At 35.3% G+C, this 26,932-nt stretch overlaps 1 protein-coding gene across 2 annotated transcripts; it reads left to right on the plus strand.

The window, feature by feature from the left end:
* The first annotated feature begins 43 nt into the window (after window positions 1-43).
* Window positions 44-26,371, plus strand: LOC117409198 (aminoacyl tRNA synthase complex-interacting multifunctional protein 1-like). Of its 2 annotated transcripts, none has more exons than XM_034014835.3 (7): window positions 44-184; window positions 12,445-12,578; window positions 13,547-13,660; window positions 14,336-14,497; window positions 15,607-15,806; window positions 21,781-21,949; window positions 26,078-26,371. In XM_034014835.3, coding segments are annotated over exons 1-7 (948 nt in total). In that variant the 5' UTR covers window positions 44-182; the 3' UTR covers window positions 26,245-26,371. The 2 variants fall into 2 exon arrangements, with proteins under 2 accessions (XP_033870726.1, XP_033870727.1); XM_034014836.3 differs by having other exon boundaries at window positions 115-193.
* Window positions 26,372-26,932: the final 561 nt, after the last annotated feature.

Below are 26,932 nucleotides of genomic sequence, written 5' to 3' on the forward strand. Positions count from 1 at the left end.
TTTTTTGTTCTTCACAATAAAACAGTACAAATAATAATAGTAATCTACTCAATTCTTAAACATCACGTTAAAAAAAACAAAACTAAATAAATATAGGCGCTCGAGAGACAACTTTCTTTCTCTGTTCACGAAAGCCCCATGAAACAACGGAAGCCGGCGTGTATGCCCTCAGTGTCAATTACATGTGAGTAATGTATGTGTTTAATTTATTATTGTTTACGACTTTTTTTGTATTAAGTAAAGCGTATACGTTGTCATGGTATGTGGTGTGCGTATGCTTTGTTTTTGTTTTGTTATTTTGATGTAGTTTTGTAATATGTGTATTTTTTTCTACAGGTAACGCTACTATACCAGTTTACAGTTGCTTTTCTCGTGTGCGTGTTGGTATATATTGTCTTAATAAAAGCGACACTTCAGTAAATTTAAAAGCAGAGTTCATTTATTATAATTTTAAAAAAAAAAACACACGCAGAGAGAAATAACCTGTGAATTTAAGTCTATACACTGCGCTTGCACGGTCTTTGGGTTGAAAAAAGAATTCCCTGGCATAATAATGCATCATTTAGAATCAGTAACCCAAACACCACTAATTATCAGTTAGAATTTAGTAAATAAAATAACTTTGAAAGTACATTCTAACAGCAGAAAAACAAAAATAAGTTGTTACTATATATATATATATATATATATATATATATATAGGCGGTAATTAATTATGCGGACCAAAATAAAGCCCTATTTCTAATATAAATTTTATTTTAAAATTCATATTTACCCAAAACGTCTGTAAAATAACATCGATTTACTCAAAGCGTTTTATACAACACATAACTAATGGTTATTATTATTCTGACATCATTCACAACTGCCCATTCATTGTGTACATTTATCATTTATACCATTCGAATATTACTGAGACTTAATGGTATGTAAAAAAAAGTACCATTGAAGTACCATTGTGCATTTTAATACTATTAAGAATACTATTTGCTACCATTATTTACCATTGCTTACCATTTAAGGCTCAGTGGTTAGCATTAGTATATTTTTGAAAGGGCAAGCACTGAAATATTACACTGAGGGTTCCACCCTCGCATGGTGCATCAACGATCTTAATATGTGTGGATGAGAACAGTATTTTATGTGTTTGTGTAAAAGCAAGCAGCTAAAGAAATCATCGCCATTTTAAGACACACAATAACCGGTTACACCTGGAATCATAAAATAAACTATTATTTAACATGTATTCCATTTACAATAAACGTTCATATAATTTATATGACATATGTTTCGTCTCAGTTATAAGTATTTGTTTAACCTGCATGAATACCACCTTTGTTTACAAACACGATTGTTCAACTATTCTATTGTTTACTCATTGTCATTCATGGGGTCTCCATGCGGGTCAATTTACACGTGAAATAGGGATGCGCATGCACGTTTGGAAGAATTACTCGGGTAAATCAGGTTTGTGGCCAAAGAGAGGGATAGGGTAAATCACGCCCAGTTTCGCATGGAAATCCGCATTTCACGTGTAAATGTTAATGAACGTGTTTATCCTTAACTATAAATATTGCAAGGGAGCAGGTCAGTTGTTACTGTCGATTCCAAGACGACAGAAAGTAGTGGCTGATGGGCGAATTTATTAATGCTAATACGGGCGGCCTTTTTATATTATTGTTTTTTGCTGTGTCTGGTCTGTCATGTTGTATAAATCTTGTGGGTTTACAGTTCTGTATAACAGGGCAGCAGTGTGGAGTAATGGTTAGGGCTCTGGACTCTTGACCGGAGGGTTGTGGGTTCAATCCCCAGTGGGGGACACTGCTGTTGTACCCTTGAGCAAGGTACTTTACCTAGATTGCTCCAGTAAAAACCTAACTGTATAAATGGGTAAAAATAACGTAACAATTGTAAGTCGCCCTGGATAAGGGCGTCTGCTAAGAAATAAATAATAATAATAATAACACCACTTACCACAAACTGCGTTATGCATTTGTTGTAGTATTAAAGCAGCTGTTTGAGAATACCCTTGCTGTAAAAACTAAGCTAAAGTTAAACACGAAGAGCAAGTGAGCTGCTTAACTGAATTAATTCCCGGCCTTTTGTTGATCCCAACTATGTCCAAAGACAACGCGTGCGTCTGCCCTCCACTTTAATAAATATAGTTTGTGAACTATAAGCCAGCTCGATCGCCCAAAACAGTGCAACAACATCCAAGTTGTTGATGCCCTCTCAGAACTGACCAAATAAAACTGCAAATGAAAGTATTGATTGTGTTTTATTTGTTTGCATCATTAATATTTAACACAGCAGTAAATCGAACACAACTTAAAAGAAAGGAGAGCATCTATGACAGCACGAGCCTCCTCAAATTGAAAATCAGTTTGGTCAAGAGCAGTAACGCACATTATTAACCAAGCAGGCACAGGGTATTTTGCTTTTACAGCAGCTTAGATTCACTCGTGTACCAGTTCTCTGCGCATAGAAACCACATTTTCACAAAATGTCACTAGTAATCTTCAAAAACAGCACGAGTACTTTAAGCATAGTTAATTTACATATCAACCCCCACCTTTCCCATTCATTTGCATGACGTCGGGTGAAAAGCCCTGTTTACTCGAGTAAAATAAACTGAGCGACTGGAAACCCAAAAAAGCATTTAACACAAGACATTTTTCTCGTGTAAATGTCTCGAGTTAAAAAAAAAAAAAAAAAAAAAAAAACTTGCATGGAAACCCCATGATTGTCATTATTATTCTCTAGGCCCTAACCGTTACAAGTATAGACTGAACATCAGCATTACCCCTTCTCTTGGAAGACTGCCAAACATATGGCTATAGAATAGCATTATACATTAACATTAACAATAATAATCACACTAACCAGAATTGAAATGTTAGTGAAAATACCATTTTTTTTTTACACGTTCAAATTCTAAGCAAGTTACAAGCTTACCTGTGCCATTAATCAATAAAACAAATACACTTTTCTTTTTTTTTCTTCAAATATTACAAATGGTTCCCTGTTGTAAGATATATATATATATATATATATTATATATTGCGCTGGTGTGGCACTGTTTACTGCTCGTCAAAAAAAAAAAAAAGCGTGTCCAGGCCCTTTAGGGTGTATCTATGCAAACATAGATACACCATATACAAATGTAGTCATTAATGAATGGATTAACTCTGCGTTTGCTTTCACTTTGAAACTTTTTATTCCCACCTACTCACCAGCAGTATAGTTGGCTCATTGATCCGAGTGCCTCTCATGGCAACACGTTCGGCAAAATTGAGCTACAACAGTATTACATTGGAAGTCTTAGAGTGTTTACAATCTACATTAATAACTTTTATATTTGTCCAGCCAGTGTACTACATAAACATTAATGTGTTTTCTACAGTAAGAAATTAAAGCTAGTTAGCCGTGTATTGCAGTGTTTTGTGGCAGACTGCAAGCACCAGCCACAAAGGGAAGCTGCTCCAGATTTCCTATAGTAGCTCATGTTAATCTCCTAAAGAAGTGGTATGTCGGTTTGTGCTGCTCTGTATTAATAAAATTAAGAAATGTCCAAAACCATTTGTGTATTTAATTGGTACACCAAAGTGATTTTCCGTTTCTCAACATTACTATTTTCCATTTGAAGTAGTTTCCATGTTTTTCCGTTTCGTATACCTTGATATTTATGTAGTGGACTTTTACTTTCTAGCTACGTTGTTCAAGTAAATGCCAATGCATTATTTTATTGTTATTTGTATTTATTTTTATCAAGCAACAGATAACAGAATTTTAAAAAATAATAATTAAACCAAAGAAAAAATACAACTTGCTGTAGAAATCGCTTAAATGTTTACAGAAAATGTAAAATCAACAGTGTTTGAAATCGCAGTTCTTGCTAGTGCATTTTTAAAAATGTATTTTTATTTATTAATGCACTTTTTCGCATTCTCGGATTCTGTAGTTAATGAGAAACGGCGACATGGGAAAGTATGTATACTCAGAATCTTGGAAGACTACAAATAAATCTAAGAACTGGTTGGTCCGATTAATATTTTTAGAAACTTAAAATGTGTCTTGTTTTTGTTTTGTTTTTATGTATAAAATGCAAAGGAAAAAATGGAAAACAAAATACAGCTTATGGCTTAAATTTACTACCAATTAATACTGCTTCTTATCGTCATTAATTTAGAAATTGCTTCACATTTTTCTCTTCTGTCTCACATGGTATTATGGTATTATGATAATTGTTTTTGTGCCTGAAATATAATTTCTCTGTTTCATTGGTGTCTGGTTCTGTCTTTCTTTCACCACTTTTTTCTGTGTGTAATTATTGCAAAACTAAACTGACTTTGCTTTAAATATGTGGACTTTACTTAGAAATTTACTGTGTGCCAAGACAAGTTTGTGGTTTTAAAATTCTAATGTAAATAAATTATTTTGTAATTACTTTTTATAGACACATACGTAACTTTTACATGCTCTTTAAATCTTGAGGCTTTAAAAGCATAAAATGAACAGTTATACACTTATTTTGAATTTTGGGTCCCTACTAAGGCACAGGATATGCAGATTTAGACCCCTGCAAAACCCTGAAATTCATTTTCAGTGGGGAGGTGTTGCCACTTGCACCTGTGCTGGGGGAGGAACCCCATACACCACTGCCTTATACTTGGGATTTCTAACCTTCCCACTTTAAATGAAAATGAACAGACTGGTATCAGGACAAATGAAAATGAACAGACTGGTATCAGGACAAATGAAAATGAACAGACTGGTATCAGGACAAATGAAAATGAACAGACTGGTATCAGGACAAATGAAAATGAACAGACTGGTATCAGGACAAATGAAAATGAACAGACTGGTATCAGGACAAATGTCCACCAAAAGTATACCGTGTTGTACCTTTCTAAACTGCTGAGTATCTAAAGATTATTAAGAGAATAACGTTTTCAATTTATGATGAAATATATCCTACGATTACCTAGTTTGAATGTAAAAAATAAGTTTTAAAATGTACTCAAATTCATTTTTCTTTAGAAATGTCTCCATAAGTGTAATTTAGTGATCTCCTACCGAAAAACTGTAAAAGTATCAGTGGTATCCACAACTCTCTAGGTTGGATCAGAAATCATTTTATAAGTACCGTATCTGGTTTTGATTTTACACCAAATTCTCTGACGGGTGCGTAATGTGAAGAAGTTCACCAGCAGATAGATCTGTCAACTCAACATCTTCTGTAAAAAAAAAATAAAATAAAATTATTTATTTATTTATTTATTTATTTATTTATTTATTTATTTATTTATTTTGGGTCGGTAAGCATTCTTTGTTCTGTAAAGCAATTTAGTGTGCTCTCCGGTAATACTGCGCTTTAAAATCATGGTATGATAATCGGAACTGAAACCTAAGATACTGAATTGCTTCACCTCATAATAAAAAAAAAATCTCTATTGGCCTTGTGCGTGAAGTCTGACATATTTTTAGTCTTTTTAGTTTAATTAGATTAGTCTGTTTTGCCATGTGCCATTCACAAAAATTAGATGGGCTCAGTTTTGGCAAGTATGTTTGGACTGAATTATGATGTCTTTGTTTGATTTCGTGAAGCAAAAAATATTAATCGGTAATTGATTGTTCATTGTTTTAATAAAAGCAAAATCCTAAGAGTTATCTATTTGTGTGTGTTTTGTGGGACGGTGAGGGGGCAAGTAGATTTTTAAAAAGGACAAGTAGATCTTTCTAGCATTTTGTCCCTTGGAAAACTGCACACACCTGTTCATGTAGCTCAGTCTTTTTATTGCATAGATTTTACAGTTTTAGTGTCTACTTTGGTAAAATATTCCCCCCAAAAAATCATTTTTTGTTTTTAAAATAGACCGGAAGTTTTGTATTGGCTACAATCTTGTTCATGTTCCGATTTGGTTTTGGCTTGCTGATTTAGCATTAAACACAACCAGATTATGTATAAGTAATTATACCATGACTACCGACAATACCGTATTGTAAATATCTATTTTTTTTGTAAGATATATTTTTTGTAGTCTCTTGTATTGGTCAAATGTAATAATTAAATATAGTTTTAATACATGCAATGGTCCATTCCAACCACCTCCATTACCCATAGCTACGGTATTGGTATCGCCCTGCACTTTTAAGCATGCTCTTATTTTTATTTATTTATTTTTTTAAATCTGCCAAGAGCTTGAGAAATTCAGAGCCATAGAAATTTATTTATTTATTTATTTATTTATTTATAGTAATATATTGGATTGCAGTAGCAGGCTTGGTGTGGTTAATGGGTGTGTTTAGACCATTTAGGCTATATTTGTTGCAATACAAGATTATACGATTTTAGGCATTTTCTAAACAATTAACAGTTTTCGAATTGATCATTCAAGTAAACAATTGCACAATTTTGTAACCGTACAAGAAATACCAATTTAAAAAAAAAAACAATAATAATTTTTGATGAGTCTTTGATGTGGCCCATTCCATTATATTGAGTTTTTCCTCTAAAATGTGTCATCTTCATTTTAATTCAGATTGTATGGTGTAACTAGAACCTTAAATCTTCTACTTTGTCACTTTTCTCAGAAATGAGACCAAAAAGAAAACGAGCAAATAAATCCGAGGCCAGTATCATAAAGCCCTGTAGGCCTGGTGGAACCGAGAGAAAATGTGCAAGACACACTTAAAAGCATGTCACTGTTAATTTGAGGGGAAAAAAATGTTATTGCGCAGTGAGTTTTATGTGTGTGTGTGTGTTTTTCCCTCCAAAAGAGAACCACACTCTTCAGTTAGACCACATGGTAAAATGTGAATGTGACTCGTGAAAGATGTAACCTGCTTGGGATGAATGTTTGAAAAGTGTTAACAGTGTTTGCTACAGTAAATATAACTGTCACGTTGGTGATCTTGCTAGTTTTGTCCAGCTTAGTTGTAAAAATATGTCTGACGTTTTAATATTCTTTTTAGATTAATCGGGCCAGGTTCAGCTATCTATACTTCAAGAAATTAAAAACTAACATCTAAATCACTAACAAATTGTTGTAAACCCAAAAAAGAAAAATGAGAGGTGTACAATACATGTAATGACTTCAGTTTTCCATTCCAGTTCATGATTTTGCGGAACAACTATAGGGCTACGGATTTTTCATTCTGGAGAATAGCAATTCCATTTTTCAAAAATGACCAATTCCATTCTTCCCACTTTGTATCAACTTAATAATATTTAAACATGGCATTTGAACATAAATATAAGTAAATTTAATAACCACAATTCTTTCTTTTTGTGTGTGTGGCAAAGTGGTTTGCAGTGCACAGGTGTAAAGGTGATGCAGTGCTCAAGAGAATGACAGACAACAATGTTACTGGTGAAATGGCGGTTTATTTGTAATCCAAAGTCACTTGACAATAGTAAATAATTAAGAGAACAGGCAATACACAGCGAACACATAATGCTCCGTCAAATCCACGGGTTCAGTCCCGAAATAATATACACAGTATTTCTAAATACACACTAATGCACAAACACGGTCACAATTACAAAGTGAGTGCTGAAGTGCTCGTGGTGCAAATACAATTAATCATGATCAAGGTGCAGGGTTGTCTGGGTTTTGTGCTGGCCTGTAGCGACAGCTTCGGATCGTGTTAGCCGTCTAATAACAAACAAAAAGATTTGACGAGACGAAACACTCACGATAACAATTAAGTTCTCCTTCCAGTTCAGCATTAACCATACAAAGGAACAGATCACCTTGCTACGTCCTCTTATGTATCGTCAATCATACCCCCTTGGTTAACGATTGCAACCGCTTCTCCAATCCGTGGCTGCCACATCGCTTCCCTTCCAGGTCGATGACTTGGTGTACCGTAGCTCCGCCCCCTTTCTAGATGGCAGACTTCCACCTAATGCTGGGAATTAATTGTCTGGCCATCCAGTCCAGGGCACTCTGTTCCCTTTACACAGCGCCCTCACAGATCAGGAGAGAGATTTATCACCAAGAATCATTCTGTCTCTGTCACAGTGTGTATTAAAGCCAAGATTTTCAATTACTCTTGTTGCTATAATAGTAAGTAAAGCACCTGAAGACATTTCAAACATGTCATAATGTTTATAAACATCACTTGGTTCATTGCTGGCATTAAAATAAGCAGAAGACTTAACTTAGTTCAGAAAACAAATGTTCACTTGTGAGAGAATCATATTTAGTCTTCCACTAACACTATAGTTCAGTTTTATCTTACTGCTGGCATTACAATGACAATAGAAAATATTGAACATAACAGTCCAGCAATGTCATCTGAGTAATCCTATTTACAGTACTCCAGAAACTAAAATGTATAGTTCTACTGGTATTAAAATAACCAGGATAGAATATGAAGCCCATTGATTAAGGCATGCTGACTGACTCGTTGCTCTACACAGGTTTATTGCTGCACATCACCAGATTTGTAATTTAAATAGTGTCCCTTTATGGCCCTGTCCACACTACATAACCAATCTCGAGAACCATACTCAAACCGTTGTAATTAATCCACACTGAAGTACCGTTTCATGTTTAGTCAAGCTTAATGCGTACACACACTATTAACAGCGCAATGAACAGTGGAAATGAATTATTATTTATTTCTTAGCAGACGCCCTTATCCAGGGCGACTTACAATCGCAAGCAAATACAAATACATTCAAGTGTTACAATATAAGTCATACAATAAGAACAAGAAATACAATAATTCTCAAGTGTGACAAACCACAATTCAATAATACAGCAGATAATAGTGAAAGTTACATCAGGATATGATTAAGTAGTGATAGTTACATCAGGATATGATTAAGTACAAAATACTACAGATTAAACACTTGGGAGATTACAATATTCTGAGGTACAGGATTAAATGCAGTAAAATAGGGGGCAGATAAGAGCAAAATAAAGCATATTTAAATGAAGGGTGATAGTGTCCCAGGATACAACAGAGGAGTTCTACAGGTGCTGTTTGAAGAGGTGAGTCTTAAGGAGGCGCCGGAATGTGGTCAGGGACTGGGCAGTCCTGACATCTGTAGGAAGGTCGTTCCACCACTGCGGAGCAAGGGTGGAGAAGGAGCGGGCTCGGGAGGCAGGGGAGCGTAGCGGAGGTAGAGCCAGTCTTCTAGTGCAGGCGGAGCGGAGAGGTCGAGTGGGGGTGTAGGGAGAGATGAGGGTCTGGAGGTAGCTGGGTGCAGTCTGATCAAGGCATCTGTAGGCTAGTACAAGAGTCTTGAACTGGATGCGAGCGGTGAATACGATGGTATCCCACCATGCACTGTATTTTATTTTCAAATAACGTGTTATGCCCCATATTAATAGAGGTCCATGTTGCTAAAAATAAGTAAAATAAGTATTTTGGAAAAAGTAAATGCGAACACAGAAGTAGGGCTTGAACATAGGTGGCACGTATAAGAGGCTTGGGAGGCTTAGCCTCCCAAAATAAATTGCCCAAACCCTCACAAGAAATTGTTCTGACCAACACAAAAAAATATTTGCGCGAGGTGATTTTTTTTTTTTCCCCCCGCAAACGCACAAAGCAGGTCTAACAAACATATTATTTTTCTGCACAACTGCCAGACTGCTAGGGCAGCTGGGATAACACTGTAGTACAGATGCAGGATTTAGTTGCATTTCAGTGTCATTGGAGGAGACAGTACTTGGCTGGATTGACGTCAATTCTTCCTGCCGATCTGAGCCCCCCCATACCGCTGCAGGAGGCAGCCGACGAAAACTCTGAATCCTTTTCAGCTTGATCCGAAATGGGTTGATCAGAATCTGATTTTACAGAACTTGTGGAAAAATATTTTTGTAGCATACTGTCTGTTTTCACGCACCACTGTTTTGTGAGAATTACTGTGACGCTACAGTCAGAACATACTTCCTTCGACTGTTTGAACAATTGCCACCTTTCAGAACACTGTTTGTGGTGCCAGATTACAAATGTTTCTGTGTTGTTTTTTTTTTTTAGATTTTTCCAGTCCTTCACTCCATTTTCAATGAAAGCAGGGTATTATGAACTTTTGAAAAAGTGTCTGCAAGGAAAGCAGAAAACCGCATCTGCCTGCCTGCTTACTGTACTCTAAATATGAAAACGTATTTTAGTATTCTGATGAAAATGGTTTTGCTTACCAAAGACAGTTTTCGGATACACAGGTAAACAAGGCTGTGACGGTCCTGTTGCAGTATCACCAAGGTCCAAAATACAGGATTTAGTTGCATTTCAGTGTCATTCGAGGACACAATGCTTGGCTGGTTTACCGTCCATTCTTCATGCCGATCTGAGCCCCATATAGATTGTAGTTATTGTTTTTGCAAATATACCCTATGAAATGCATTGAAGACCCCTTGATTTTAGAAGTACAGTAGTAAGTGTTTAGAAGCTTAATAGTCAGTATTAGTAATTGATTTAAGTTGGTGTGAAGTGATGGAAATGGTGTTCGAAATTGGTGTAGGTATTGTAGGACTGCAGAACAGGTTAACGGATTTAAAGGTTTTAAAAAAACTGCAGCTTGTTATCCTTACTGTGTTTCTAATTTCTTAAAAAGGCATAAAATGTTTTAAAGTACAAGCTAGTGCTATGTTAAACTTCATTTATTTGGTCACCAATGTTGGTGGGGGGGAAAAACAATGTCAAATATGTAGCATCCCTGAGTGGTTTCGAGTTCTGTTTTGTGCTATAAATTATTATACAAGTTCTCAAAAAGATGCAGAAGAATGAATCCGGTTTACGGCTCTTATTTGTGTCCATCGGTCTGACTATTTTTCAAACTCAACACAATAAATTAAACTTTTTATATATATAATGATAATGTGTGTATCTTACTGTACATCGTTGGGTTCAATAAAAGCAGGGGGAAAAGTATGGAATAGCCTCCCCAAACGAAAGACTCACGCGGCGCCTATGGGTTTGGAAGTTTTTAATCGGGTGACGTCCCTTGAATTAAGCTGATTCTGTTTCATAATTAAACTCAGAAAAGGATGTTAATTACAAAACAATCAATTTGTTTTTTACCTTCATATCATGCCTGAGCTTAATTCTGGTCCTCTTAATTTTATTTCAAACAGAGCTGATTTGTTTTTCAATATTGATATGTTTATTTGAATAACAGGCATTTTTCAAACAAGCTGCTGTCTGTAGTTGCCTTTGTCAAAGCTATGTGCATGTATAGTACTGCCTGTGTTTTCGGGAATTGTTGCAGCTGCTTTCTGTCTGTTTATTGCCACCCTGCACAGACCTCTGCTGTCCAAGCCAGTCTCTGAATTACCAGAAGCACAGTTGCATTGAATTCATTTGAAAAGGTCTGGAATTTTTGAATGCAATATAACATTATTATATCACGAGGCTCTCACAAATTTGATTTACCAGTATTCGGATGTTCTTGCAATGTACTGCTGAACACTTTAAGGATCAGATTTGAAGGGCTTATTTCTATAGCGGGCAATGACTCGTCAATTTTAAAATGAGGGCCCTGTGGAAAGCTTGGATTGACTGTTGTTCATTCAAGCCACCAGTGAGTGGTGTAGAAACAGAAGAATCATAAGCATAATGATTTAACCTCTGGAGGCAAAGGCTCAAATTCAGCTCAGGAGAAATTAGATTGATGGTTTCAGTTTATTATTCCCGGTGCAGTGGACATTAATCCGCTTTAAAATAAATAAATAAAAAAATAAAAAAATAATAATTTGGCAAAAATGGGCAGTCTGTGCTTGCGAGGCCCAGGGGTTGTTCATGTCTGGATTAAGGTGCTTTCATAGAGCTGTACGTGGAACCTTTCTTGGCATCTGCCAGCACCGTGTCTCGATGTAGCCTTTTCTATTGTTGCTCGCCTTTCATGAGCGCTAAATTAACAAGCGCCAAATATTAAATAAGGATATTTATTTTTACCATAATTATCCACAAAATATGGGCAGAGTAGAAGAACTATAGTACTTGTCCGCAGGCCTGTTTGAATTCATGGTGAGCATCAAATGGAATGCTTTGATCCATGATATTATCAACTCCAGGCCTTTTGATGTTTCTAATTTCTTCATCTGAGCTTTATTTTTGATCTAGTGCCAATTATTATTTCCAGCACCACCCTAGACTTGACTTTCTCTTTTAGTCTATTTTTCTGCGTAAAATTCTTTTCTTCCTTTGTCAGAAAGGGGATCTTGCCAAATCCCAAGTAAAACGATAGTGGAGACTGGTAACCAGCTGTTTATACAGAGTTCGTGTCATAGGACCCTCATTTGTTTCAAAAGAAAAAATAATACTGTCCTTGTAAAACAATGTTATTGCTTTCTCACTGGGTGGCAATATGTGCCATCCCTTTAGAATACTTTTGCAGATCTCAATTGATTTTTTTTCTCTTGAATAATACAATCTTACAACAGGGAGGAAAATTGTCAATAGGTAACTGGATTGCTGCTCTTTCAGGTTTTTAGCACGCTCATTAATAAAGATGTTCGCTAATAACCCCGTGCTGAACAGACTGGAGCAGAGGACAGTGGAAGCCGACGAGGTTATTGAATACCTGAAGCAACAAGTTCTCCTGCTGAAGGAAAAAGCCAGTAAGAATAACATGTGCATTATTAAATATTGTGATTTGTAGGACACCTTAGTAGAATCTGGGGGTGATAAATTAATGTGTTTTTTCTTTCCTTTTCACTTGCACTTAAGTGATAAATCCTGGCATTTCTTCTACAAAGTTTTACCAAATGTGCAAATGTTAAATGATCATTATGACACAAAAGACATGAAATAGGTTTTCTGCTGGTGGTCTTGTAGCTGTAAAGGGAAGAAATACAGTAATCAGACTTTTTTTTTATTTTTGTTTTTGTTTAGAAAGGATAAAACATGTAACAGTTGCTTTCCTTGTAAATATATGCTTATGGTGCTATTTTTTTTATTTTATTTTATTTTTTCAAATGCAAGTCAGTTGTCAATTCATATATTGATTTCATCTGGCCATAACAATATGCATACTGTATGCAGAAGAACATCAGGGTTTCTGGACACTACGAATGGCTGATGAATCTTTTTTTTTTTTTTTTTTTTTAATTTATTTCTTAGCAGACGCCCTTATCCAGGGCGACTTACAATTGTTACAAGATATCACATTATACATTATTTCACATTATACAGATAACACTGTTTTTTTTTTTTTTTTGTTTTGTTTTGTTTTTTACATACAATTACCCATTTATACAGTTGGGTTTTTTTTTTTACTGGAGCAATCTAGGTAAATTACCTTGCTCAAGGGTACAGCAGCAGTGTCCCCCAGCTGGGATTGAACCCACGACCCTCCGGTCAAGAGTCCAGAGCACTGGGTGTTTTCCCAGTTGTACACAGCTTACCAGACTTATTTTATCGTTTATATGATATGAGTTTTTTTACATTTCAATGTATTTTTATTTGTATGTATTGTCATTAAATATTAGGAAGTGTCTTATGAACTCCTTCCCTTTCTGATGTAATAACTTTCAGGTTCTACTGTACAATCAGTAGAATGCTAAATAACTTGTTTTTGTCACTTTAGCCTTGCAGGCCTCTATTAGAGAGGAAAAAAAGCTTAGAGTGGAAAATGCTAAACTGAAAAAGGATGTCGAGGAACTGAAAAAACAGCTGATCGAGAAAGAAAAAAGGAATGGAGGTACTCGGGCTTCGTGATTACTTGAGATTTTGTGTATAGCCACCTGTAAGAGGGTATAAGTACTATATTTGCATTGCTGTATCAAATGTTTTCTGCTGTAAAGTAGAAGTGCAGGGACAGATACTCGGCTATTAAAACAGATATTACTTCATGTTTATTGGACGGAAAGAAATCGTTTTTGTGTTTTTTTTGTTTTCACAAATTTTATTTATGTATATGTCAGTGCATAGGTATGCCAAAAAGATATTGAAAACTTTCCACTCTTGTGAAGTAGATCAACCTGCCAGCAAGTGTTACATGTACTATATTCATGTCAAATATCTTATCCCGGAGTCATCCCCTGTTAAAAGATCAAATGTATAACATTTTATTAAACCATATGGCTCACAAGTACAGCAACCTAGATTTTCATTTACTACCAATGTAAAATGACTCGGTAGGATATTTGTTCTTTATTTACCCCCAGTTCAAACTAATTATTTAAATTAACAATATTTGTTTAGATATCCCATACCCTATCCTCAGTACGTAAATAATAAACAATTCATATTATCCTTTTTTTTTTTTTGAAATGGCTTTAATATACAGTAGCACACTGTACAACCCCTTACATTTACACCAATTAACTGTAGAACTTATTTCATTGTGTGACACGTAACTGTGTTTAACTTTTAGTTAAAGAGATCGCAGTTCCTGCAGCGGCTGCTGTCCAGTCCAGTTCCAAAGTGCTTGTTTGTGAAACTGTGAAACCAGCTGCCTCTGTGACTGCAGCGGTACCGGCCAACAAAGAAAAGGCTCAGAAAGCGAATGAAGACAAGAAGAAGAAAGAAAAGAAAGGTACTGTAATTGACCTTCCGCTTTGAAATGGAGGCAGCAACATAACATCAGTTTGTGTGGGAGAACAGATGTGTGGCACACAGAACACTGTACATTCAAGAATAAACCATACACAAATTCAAAAGTTGATTCTTTTTTAAATTCTGCAATAAATGTATTTCAAAGTAGAGCAGGTCTAGAAAATAAAAATGTTATGTGGTATTTTTTAAACGGCACAATTGTTCAAGTTAATTTCAGGCATGCCAGTTTTTTTTTTTGTTGTGTTTTTTTTTATATAAGTAATTATGTTTTGTGTTGGTCAAACTTTCCATTTTGGATTCTGTTGCAGCTCATACAGCACTCATTACCGTATACAGAAATAAATTACTGAATACATAAGTTTAAGTTATTACAAATAACTCTTATAAACATCTGATAGGGCCCTATTTAGATATGTCTTACATTTATTTATAGCCTTGCTACTAAATTCACACAATATCGTTTTATCCTGATGTGTAATAAAACCATGTGTGTTTCTGGCAACAACAAATACTGTGATTGATTGATTTAAATTATTTCTGTTTATATGTTCCAGGAGACAGACAGACCGATTGATTGTTTGATTTATTGAATTAATTAATTTTTATTTTTTCAATCAAATGTTTGACCCAAATGTATTTAATCCAGATTCTTCCATTTGTCAGTATCTTTAAGGTTGCTATATTCGATGTAGTCTTATGAATCAATTTTGGAGACCTAAGATTTTATGAATAGCATGAAATATCCATTTTCATAATTTCACTTTATTTGATTCTCCTGCTATTTTATTCAAACAGTCAAGAACGTGCCTTGCTTTGTTACGTCACACGGCTTCTTGACTGAAAAGAAAAAAAAAATAGTATGGGCAGAGATACTTGTAATTACAGTTAGTTTCTTTTAAAACATACAACAGACCACATTTATTTCACTGCCTCGCATGTACAATATGTCACAGTTGACAAAGCAGCACACAAAACATTTACTTCCTTTGTACTGCTTACATAAAGTGGACTTGATAAGTTGCTTTTTGTTAGAAGTACATTGTATTTCCCTGTTTTGCTATAACTACATTGTATTTCCCTGTTTTGCAGGAGAAAACAAGAAGTCTACAGGGGGTGAGGATGAATCCATGCCAGTTGATGTGTCTCGGCTTGATCTGCGTGTTGGCAGGATCGTGACAGCGAAGAAACACCCCGATGCAGACTCTCTATATGTGGAAGAGGTAGACGTGGGAGAAGCAACTCCCAGGACTGTCGTCAGCGGCCTAGTGAAGCATGTGCCCATAGAACAGGTACGTGCACACTTCCAGAGTTTACACTGCAAGAAAATTCAGATGTTTCGGTTTACTCTTTTTATGATCGCGAGTTTCAGTGGCTTTATTTGTTTTCAGGTTGTGTGGTAAGGATTACAGGAGATAAGGTGTGTTTTTGTCTCAGTAAGGTGATGATTGTTCAATTTGTCCCTTGGATTTGATGCATTTTGACCCATGGAACGATGTTAATCATATCAAAGTGGCAAAGGGCTGCCCCCTCCCAACATTCCATGCTTGGAACGCACATTTGCAAAAGTATAGTATGATGGCGGAATGATGATTTAAAAATTCTTAAATAAGAAAGTTCTATTGTGGTTGCCAGCAGTGTAGTTTACTCCCTGTACTCCCAATCTCAGTAAGCAGGTTTTTTTTTAAACAAAATCAAATATCTTTTTTATATTGGAACATAGCAACCTAATTAATAATATAATATAAATGTATCAGACAGCGATCTCGTCTAATTATAGTTCTTTATAAAACCAGCAAGAACTACTTAGGATTGTGACTGGATTATTATTATTATTATTATTATTATTATTATTATTATTATTATTATTATTATTTCTTAGACGCCCTTATCCAGGGCGACTTACAATTGTTACAAGATCTTTTAAGCAACTAGATCGAAGTCAATGCAATTCCCTATATACACCACATTTCTTTATTTCAAATTCACATGTATTTATTTAACCATGATAGAACCCTTGAGATATACATCTCATTTCAAGAGGGTCCTGGAAAGAGAAAGCGGCTTGAAATAACATTATAAAATCAATAAATCATTCAAATAGGACAAAAGCAGTTCAAACAATAGTACAAATAAAACCATATAGTGAAACAATTTCAATTTGTCCTGGTCATAGTCAATATTTACAGGATTTGCAACCCTGGGTAAGATTTATAATAAATATTTGAGTGATTTTAAAAAGGTATTGTGAAGAGGCTGTTTTTAAGCTTTGAAGGGAACGAGTTCTAAAGATTGGATGCCTGATACACAAAGGCACATTGGTACATGTTCGATCTCAATTTAGGATGTAATTATTTTCTTGGTGCATAGGAAGTGTTACATGTCTCTAACACAGATGTAAGGTAACTTAGAGTATTTTACACTTCATATGAGAACTTTAGTACTTTTCTGAAATGTTTAGTATAAACTAGAATACAAATTAACTCTCTTGTTACTTAGACACATTTGGGCAAGTGGATCTAAATAAAAATATTATAGTTTTTATTTTTTTAAACTAGGTATTTACATTTTTTTTTGGTAACGCATGTTGAGATGAGATCTCGACATTTTAGTAATTGCTGGAATGACTGTGGATTAATAGTAAAACTTTTTTTGAATTATTTGTATATGATCTGGGTTGTATTTATTTTTTTCACTAAAAAATTGCTCATTTAAGTTGAAGTAGATATTTCACAATTCAAGCAGAAAAAATAAACATCATCACATTGAAAATTCATAATTCTGTAGTTATACAACAAATGTTCCTAAATATTTAAATGCTTTCCTGAACAATAGTAAATACTACATTTCAGAGTTTAGAAATATTTCCAATCTTTGATGCAGTTGGTATCTTTTTTGTCGAAGGCATTATAACGAAATTGTGCAGCTTTATGCACCGTGTTCAATCATTTACCTGAAGCAAACTAAACTGGCTGCCAGGTTCATAAATGAGATGGGTAGTGTGTCAATAAGGCAAACATTTGCTGTATTTATTTGTAAGTGCTAAAAGATATGTATATTTCCCCATTTCTGAAAGAATAGTATTTTCACAGGGAACTACATATTACATGGCAATGGGTAAATTTCACAGAAACCATGAAAAAAATAGCCTTATTTATAATGCTATTTACTCTCTCTGTGAACAGTGATTTCAAAGCAGCAGCTCTTGCATTAGGCTATTGACTGCCAACAAAATAGAACCTCATGACTACTACCATATACATTTTATAATATTACCAGAAGTATAAAACTAGTTCAAAGTTTGTATTGCTTGCATTTTCCAGTTGAAGTTTAAATACTGTAATTGCATTTCTAAAATCTCTGCTGTAGGTCTTAAGCAAATAATCAAAAAACAAGCTACAAGAGGCAGCATTATCTGAGACCAATATAATTTAGTGTAGAGATTTGTAAGTGTTCATGCCCAGCCTTTTCTATGTTTCGTGGCATGCATTTAGCATGTGGTTTAAGAAATGAATATAATAAGAAACATTTGGGAGGTGGAGACACAAACAGCCAAAAATGAAATAGTGACATGTTATCGAAGGCAACAACACCATGTGTGACAATCTGGCTTCTTTTTTAAGCATCTATGTGAAGGGATCTTACTGTATATGTATTTGCAAATCTACTACTGCCTCTGTTTTAACTCGCTAAACAGTAACCATTCTGAAATGCTGAATTCCTCCTTAGACAAATGCCATATCAAGTATGTTAGAGCACCAGGAAATCCCCCTTGTTTGCATTTTAGGGGTCGCCCTGTAATTGCTTGACTGTCAAAATACAAATCAATCCACAAATCATCTCAGTGCCATCTTCTTGAACAACTTGACTTTTGTCAGTGTAATGCACTAGTATACCATGGTCTGATAGAAAAACACATACATTAGAAACTTACAGTACAGGTTTCTCTGTGTGACACCCTGGGAGTTTCCTGAAATTAAAACAAATGGTGCTTATATCCTGTTGTGTCTTTTTTTTTGGGGGGGGGGGGGGGTTTCCCCTGAATCAATGGAGAATCCAGTAAATAATTTCTTAACTTGTACGTTGTCTGGACTGAAATGGAACAATTTTGTCAATGCTGCGCGGTCAACAAACGTGATTTGGAGATACTGTTTGCAGGGAACATAAGCTTGTGTACTTGTACAGCAGTGAATCTCCAACTAATATAGAAGAACATGCCAAGAGCACTGATGCTTATTTTAATTCAAGAAGCTGGTGGGAAAAGAGTTGAATCTCCTGCTTGGTTCACAGGTGTCACAATGTTCAAGGAATAGGGCTGAAGTTGAGGTCTTAACGGACAGATCGCCCTGTAATAAAGTAATTCTACTTGCAACTCTGCATTTCCCCACCCTCCCAGACACGCACTGACTGGCACTAGAAGCAAAGTCTTCTAATATTCATTTTCCCGCAATTCCTCATGTGCCAGTCCACTGAACCTTAATAGCTTCTACCAGTGACCACGCATTTTCTGTTTTCCCAGACCAACTGCCTTGACCATCTGCTGTGTTGCCAAAACCATTCTTCAACAGATGGCTATTGATTTTATAACACTGCTTAGTTGCTCTGTAATGGTTTTCATTCAAATAATATATATATTTAATTAGTTGTATTATATTTTTATGGAATTTTACTGTAAAGGTGCCATTACTTTTGTCATGAACAAATATTTGGAATTGCTTAAGTGTGTGGTGTTTTTGTTTTATTTATATATATATATATATATATATATATATATATATATATATATAGTAAAAGAATCGCACTCACCACGGTTCGTTGCCCCTTTAAAAACACTGACCCAACACACAGAAATTGATTTTTTTAGCGCGGTTGCGCTATTTTTAATAAACACAAAAACAAAAATAAACAAAACAAACACCTAGCTCTTCTAAAACAAAACAGGAACCTAAACTGAAAACAGGACAGCTAAGCTGTTTACCTGTAACAAACAACAAACAGAATAGCACACACAAAACAAAGGCTTCACACTACCTTTTCTTTTAATTACGGCTGTACCCACACACCAGCACAGTCGGGCTTCTACCCTCTTCAGCAGCTGCCTTGAGCAGACTGACTGCTTTCCTTTTAAACCCTGCACCTGGCTCTAATTTTCAATAATAGCCAGGTGCAGGTACTAATTAAACAATAAAACAATTAACCAAAACAATTAACCAAAACAATTAACAAACCAAAAATGTGCCTTACGCACATGTTTTCCTAGAGGGAGGAATTAACCCCCTCCCTGCTGTCTCACAATATATATATATATATTATATATACATATATATATACATACACAGATTTTTTATTCAACTATCAGATTGTGTATTTTGATCTGTTCCATATTTAGTGACTAATGTTCAATAAATGCTTGTATTTAACATGTTTTCTTGAATTATCTTGTATTAAGTGTGTGTGTGTGTGTGTGTATATATTTATAGGAACTGTACAGTAATAGTGGAAATGATGCTTCTGGAGACATTTTGTGGACAAGTATAATCTGTACTTGGAAGTAGAAACTATACTCAAAAGAGAACTGGGTCCCCATATAGCTGTGAAAAAAACAGCTATATTATCGTCAGTTTGCCTTGTAATGAAAAAAGCAGTGGAAAAAATGTGGCGAGATCTGCTGTTCTCCAGAATGTGTTGGAATTGGGTTAACAGAAGCTCAAATAAAACTATTAATACTACTTATGTATTTAAAAATATAATAATGGCTTCAGGCTGTCCGTCCGCAATAGTGACCAGGGATAACCATTCGGTGACGTCAGACCAGAAACAGAAACCAGAACACAGATACTGACGGGTGAAACTGAGACGCTACGGCGCTCAGCGTTTTTATTAAATAAACAAATAAAATATTTAAACAAAACTACATAAAACAGAAGCCACGTTGGTCAAACAAATAAACAGTAACAAGTAGTATGCTGGTTGCAAAACCAGCATACGTAGTAATTGTTTCTCTCTCTTACCTCCTGTCTCCACTCCGAACACACTTTTTTTTTTTTCCGAACAAGAAAGCTGCAGGCTTTTATATTCTGGCCGAGGGGTTAACTAGCTAGTAATTATCTTACTACCCCTCAGCCATAGTCAGCATGAGTTTAATAAGGATGCATGACTGTCAGCGAGTTAAATAATCAGTAGCTGATCAGTCACTCATCCTCACAAACTCTTTAAAATATAAAACAATAACAAAACAAATGTGGCTGATGGCACCTCGTTAGTCCTTGCCATATATATATATATATATATATATATATATATATATATATATATATATATAATTCGTTATATAGGAAAACTACAAATTGGTGTGTTAACGTAACATTCAGCAAGTTTCATTTGACACTATGAAGCAAAATTAGTTAATTCTATAGGGTGATGCAAAACGTTTGGCCGTAGCTGTACATTGACTTGAAAGTATATTTGACAGCTGTCCTACAGCATTGTTTAGTGACCACAGCAGGTTGTCTCCTACATCCAAATTGCAATGGAAGAAAAAGTGAATCGGGGACAATAGGCACAGTTGTAAAAGTTCAGTTTTTATACAGTATATTGAGAAGTTATGTGGCGCAGTGGTTTCATTTATTACGTAGTGCCATGGAGTATAATGTGTTTTTGTTCAGTCTAGTTTTTTTTATGTTTACTTGTCCATATTGAGAAAAATAAACTTAACTTTGGTAGCTGCAAAAAAGTAGTTGCACATGGAAAAGTTTGTCTTTTATTAAGACACCACCCAAGGATTGTGCCACATTTTAATAGTTTTGTATTTCTGTGGTAGGCCAGAATGCAGAAGGATCAAAGAGACATTGCCAGTCAGACAAGAATATTGTAGTCTACCTAAACTGTACTGCAAGTCCACAAGAAATTTTACTTGTAGAATATTTCAGCTCTTGTGCTATGTTTCCGTAACTCATCTTGATGACATTTTATGTCGCTGGGTAGCAGAGGAGGAATAAAGCCTAAACCCAGATGGTACTTGGCCTTAAGTCCAGTAATAACAGCATATGCCCATTTTAGGTCATAGATGTGTGCTTGCATAAATTACTAGAATCCTTTTATTTGTCAAACTGTTTTACTTTGTTCAAATGAATCAACGGATGTCCTAATTTAATTATATTGTGTTGTCATGTAAATGGCTGTATTTCATCAATGAATCTGCCTCAATTAATTAAATGGTTTAAAAAATAAAAAAAATAAAATAAAAAAAACTTCTTGTTTTGACAGATGCAAAACAGGATGGCTGTGCTCCTTTGCAATCTGAAGGCTGCCAAGATGAGGGGGGTGGTATCGCAGGCCATGGTGATGTGTGCCAGTTCTCCTGACAAGGTGGAAGTCCTCGATCCTCCCAGCGGAGCTGTACCTGGGGACAGGGTCACCTTTCGGGGCTTTCCTGGTATGTAACTGTTCCAGAATACAACCCCCTGTACTATGTTAGTAAAAAATGATGGTCTTAATTTTTTTTTTCTTTAAATCAGAAATAAAAAGGTACTGTGTCAAGTACTGTCCTGCTTCTGTGTGAAAATGTGTAACTAGTTAACTTTCATACAGGTAGCTTCAGACCCTTTCAGTGAGGTCAATCAAATTATCAAGTGCTGTTGATTTTGAAAAATAAGTTACTCTTTGGCAAGTGTACACAAAACACGTATAGTTAATAACATTGGACCTTCATTTTAAACTAATTTATTTGACTGACCTCTTAAATTCTAGGGTTTGTATGTGTTATGGCAGTTTTCTTCTGATTTGTATGCCAAGATTTCTCTGTCATTTATAGTTTGGTGTCAATTTAAGAATTTTTTATTCTTTTTTTAAGAAGTTAGTTGAGTGGTTATTCAACCAAATCAATTATAGAAAAGAGAGAGAAGGGTCTTAAGGGGAAAAAAATACTTGCACATTGCTTTTCCTAATGAAGCTTCTGATTTGTAGAACCAGCAATACCATGATTATTACATTACTGGCATACCTGCCTGTATTCGGGGTGCACCGATTTAAAGATTTTCTTGGCTGATACAGATAGCCAATGGTTATACCGATAATAGTGTAGACTACTAGAACAAGGCATAGGGCAAATATTTTTTGCCTGTTTTAAATGAACAGATATCGTTTACTTGTTTTATTTGACAAAAATGAACAGGTATTGTTTACTTCAGAAAATGAATACAAAGAATAATGTAGTATTCTATTGTGTTTGACAGTAATTTTATACATTTGTTTGTCACACAAACATTTTGCATTTTGAACTAGTAAAAGCACTTCTGTAGAAAAAAATATATAATGTGACTAACTTTTATAGCCACTTGCTGTCCAACATTAACTTCCACCTATACTGTACAGCAGAAAATAAATGTAGCCTACACAATGTCAACTACAACAACGTTCGTTAAATTCTTATTTTAAGCATACACTGCTTAAAAATGCAGCACAACTTTAAATTGTTCATGTAATCAAAAAAAAAAAAGTTATAAAATATTGAATTTCCGGTTACAAAAGTCAGTCGAACTTGAATTTGTTACTTAACAAAAGATGGCACAGTAATCAATTTCTGATTCAAAATGCCGTTTTGGTGTTTGGACGCGGAGAGAGCTGAGCAGCACAGGGTAGACTAACACTCCAGTCTTAAATACAGTAATCCATCGCGTATCCGCCTGTCACATATCCGCCATGATCAATCTCTTCAGCAACATTAGTGTTATTATTGATCAGAAGATTAGTTCAGAGATTGTAGAGCCTACCAAAGTTTTTGTACACTGTGTTGTATGTGCTCCATGCGCAACCATTGCTGGTAGTGTCATGTGAGCTGTTCAGTGTGTTATGTAAATAAATCCTGTTCTCCCACACCCACGTGGCAGACGGCTACCCTGTATCTTTCTAAAAAAGGGATTTAGGTGAGCTCCCTAATAAAAGCTAAATCTCAAAACAATAATTGTGTAAAATATATAGTAATTGTTACCGCTGTGTATAACGGTATTTAAAACAGGATTCATTTATCTGCCTTTTTACATATCTGCCCTTACTCTGATCCCACCACAGTCAGATACATGATGGATTACTGTATTCAAAGAAGAGAGCTTTTTTTAAAAAGCATCACAATAATATTCTACTCGCAGCTCATCGTTTGATTTTAATGTAGCATCAAGTCTGTTCTGCTGCACACAACTCGGCTATCCTAGTGTCTTCAGATATTTAAAAAGGAAATCCAAACACCTCTCTTTTGAGATATATTTACTGCAGGTTGATCGCACGTTACACAGCACTGTGTTCTTGCGTCATTTGTATAGTAAGCGCGCCTGACCAAACATTCAATTCTGTGCTGGAAGAAATTCAAGCATGAATATTGGTGTACATTATCGTCTAAAATAACAAAAACTGGCAATCGCCAATTTTCGTGTTTCGTTTTCCTTATCGGTGCCATGCGCGCATATATGGTCTGTTTGATATTTTATTTTAAAACACTGAAACTCAATCAATTATTGTAAGGTGACATTGGTTTTATGTTGGGAAATATTTTTAAGAAAAATAAAAAACTGAAATATCTTGCTTGCATAAGTATTCAACCCCTGTGCTGTGGAAGCTCCCAGTTTACACCGATGAAAGAAATTGCCCTAACGAGGACACAATTACCTTACCATTGGCCCCCACCTGTGAACCATTAAAGTTGGTGTCACATTTTGTGGATAAAAACCCCACTGTTGAAGGATCATTGGTCAGGCTGTGAATCTGAAGGAAAATGAAGACCAAAGAGCATTCTACAGAAGTTAGAGATAAAGTAATACAAATGCATAGATTAGGGAAAGGGTACAAAATAATATCCAAGTGTTTGGATATCCCAGTGAGCACAGTTGGATCAATAATCAGGAAGTGGAAGCTGCATCACACCACCCAGGCACTGCCAAGAAAAGGCCGTCCCTCAAAACTCAGGGCTCAAACATTATATCTTATATCTTATATCTTGGATCCATTGACGACATATTTGGCATCTCCGATAACACTAATGAAGATTTAATGGATTTCATACATTTTATTGACCAGTTTCATCCAGCTCTAAAGTATACATGGAATATTTCTAAACAAATTTCTTTCTTAGACATTACCATCACGGTTTCTAATTGTACCATCAATACTACAATCTTCTACAAAGAAACAGACTCTCATTCATATCTAAGATACGACTCCTCACATCCCAAAGCTTGTCGCAACTCCATTCCATACTCCCAATTACTAAGACTGAGACGCATTTGCAGTGATGATAGTGATTTTTTGAATAAAACAAATGACATGTGTGCATTTTTCAAAAACTGTGGTTTTCCAGACACTATATTTAGAGAAGCTCAGTTAAGAGTATCGACAATAAACAGAAAGGATGCCTTGTACAAAACCCCTTGTTCTTACATATCATCCTATGACCAAAAAAGTACAACACATCATACAAAGAAATTTTAGCATTCTTCAAGATGATTCTTCTACAGCTCCTATTTTCAATAACCCTCCTCTAATGTCACAGAAGAGACAAAAATCTAAGAGAGCATCTGGTCCACAGTAACATTCGATCCAATCTGGACAGTCTTAAGGGTATGTTTCCATGCAATAGGTCACGTTGTGCAACTTGTAAATACATTCACAGCAACACCAGTAGTTAAGGGAGCAAAATCCTCATTTACTATCCATGATACTTTTACTTGCATTAGTAAAGGAATAGTATATTGCATTGGCTGCATCAAATGTAACAAGCTATATATTGGTGCAACAAAACGACGCTTGGCTGATTGCTTTGTGGAACATCTGAGAAGTATACGAATTAACACCTCTATCTTTCCTGTCGCCAGACATTTTAACAGAAATGACCACACTATAGAAGACATCACAATTTGTGGGATGGTTCAATGCTATGGAACTAATGCTGTCAGGAAACAAAAGGAATGTGAACTTATTTTCAAACTAGGCACTTTGGAGCCATTTGGAATGAACATTCTATTCTGAGGTCATCATCATTGTCGTCCTCAACATTCTGGAATTTTGTTTAAAAGACTACTTGTTTGTTTTTTATCAACTTCTTAAAGCACTTTTTTTTGTATTCAGCCGATGAAGGACTTGTAGTCCGAAACGTCCTGATAATTGATTTGTATTCAATTATTCTACCTTTTTAAGTACCTGAAATATTCTTTTTTCTTTATATATATATATATATATATATATATATATATATATATATATATATATATAAAAATCTACTTTTCTTGATTTTTGTTTCCCTGAATAATAACTCCACAGGTACAAATCTAACTTTAACAAACGTTGCAGTGTTTTGATTATTTCGAAAGAATATGAGGCCCTTGCTGCGAACCATATAACATGCTTGTCAATGGGGAATCTTCGTTACACAGTTCAGTGGCAGACAGTATCACTAATTTAAGCCAACTCAGATCCCTTAAAATGCTGTGTTGTTTCAGGTAAAGTTATTGGTTTATATGTTATTTCACTATGATATAATATAATAACCCTTGTCTATTTTATTTCTATATTGTAGGTGAACCTGACAAGGAACTGAACCCCAAGAAGAAGGTCTGGGAGCAGATCCAGCCTGACCTCCGCACTGATGGCCAGTGCATCGCGACATACAAGGGGGCAGCCTTTGAAATCACAGGGAAGGGAGTCTGCAAAGCTCAGACCATGAGCAACAGTGGAATTAAATAAAAAAGGGGTGTGCACTGGCAATGCTGTTTTTACCTTGAACAACACTTGATGTGCCAGAATAAAGGGGAGCCCCAAGCATGGGTTAATGACTGTAGATCAATCACAATAAAGATTTTTAAAGTCCAAATGCTTTTTTATTATTACATTTACATTTTCCAATTGCTCAAACAAAACAGTACTGGTAAACAATTGACTATAGAACTACTTCACGTACACCTACTTCATATAATGTACAGATACATGGTATAAAAGTGTGATGGGCTCTCTATACAGTACATTGCTGCCCTAAAAGAGCTTTACAGAGGTAGGCTGTGAACTGTGCATTATATGCAGTCACTTACAATAGAACATTGATTTAACATCTCATCCGCAGGATGGAGCACAAGGAGGTTAAGTGACTTGCTCAGGGTCACACAGTGAATCAGCCAGTGGCAGAGGTGGGATCTGAACCGATGACCTTCTAGTATAAGCACTATTCCCCTATATAAAGCAAACCTGATTTTTTTTCTATTGAAAGAAAACTAAAATGTACCCTTATACAAAATGTGGTACTCGTGATACAGCAAAGCATGGTAAAGTACATGCAAAAAAAAATAAATACGTTGATCACAGATAAGTTTGGCGCTGCAATGTACTGTATTTTCATAATTTAATCATGAGAAAAGCAAGGGAAACTTCAAATTTGCCA

This window comes from Acipenser ruthenus, chromosome 2 (assembly GCF_902713425.1).
Source record: "Acipenser ruthenus chromosome 2, fAciRut3.2 maternal haplotype, whole genome shotgun sequence".
NCBI classification, from domain to species: domain Eukaryota; kingdom Metazoa; phylum Chordata; class Actinopteri; order Acipenseriformes; family Acipenseridae; genus Acipenser; species Acipenser ruthenus.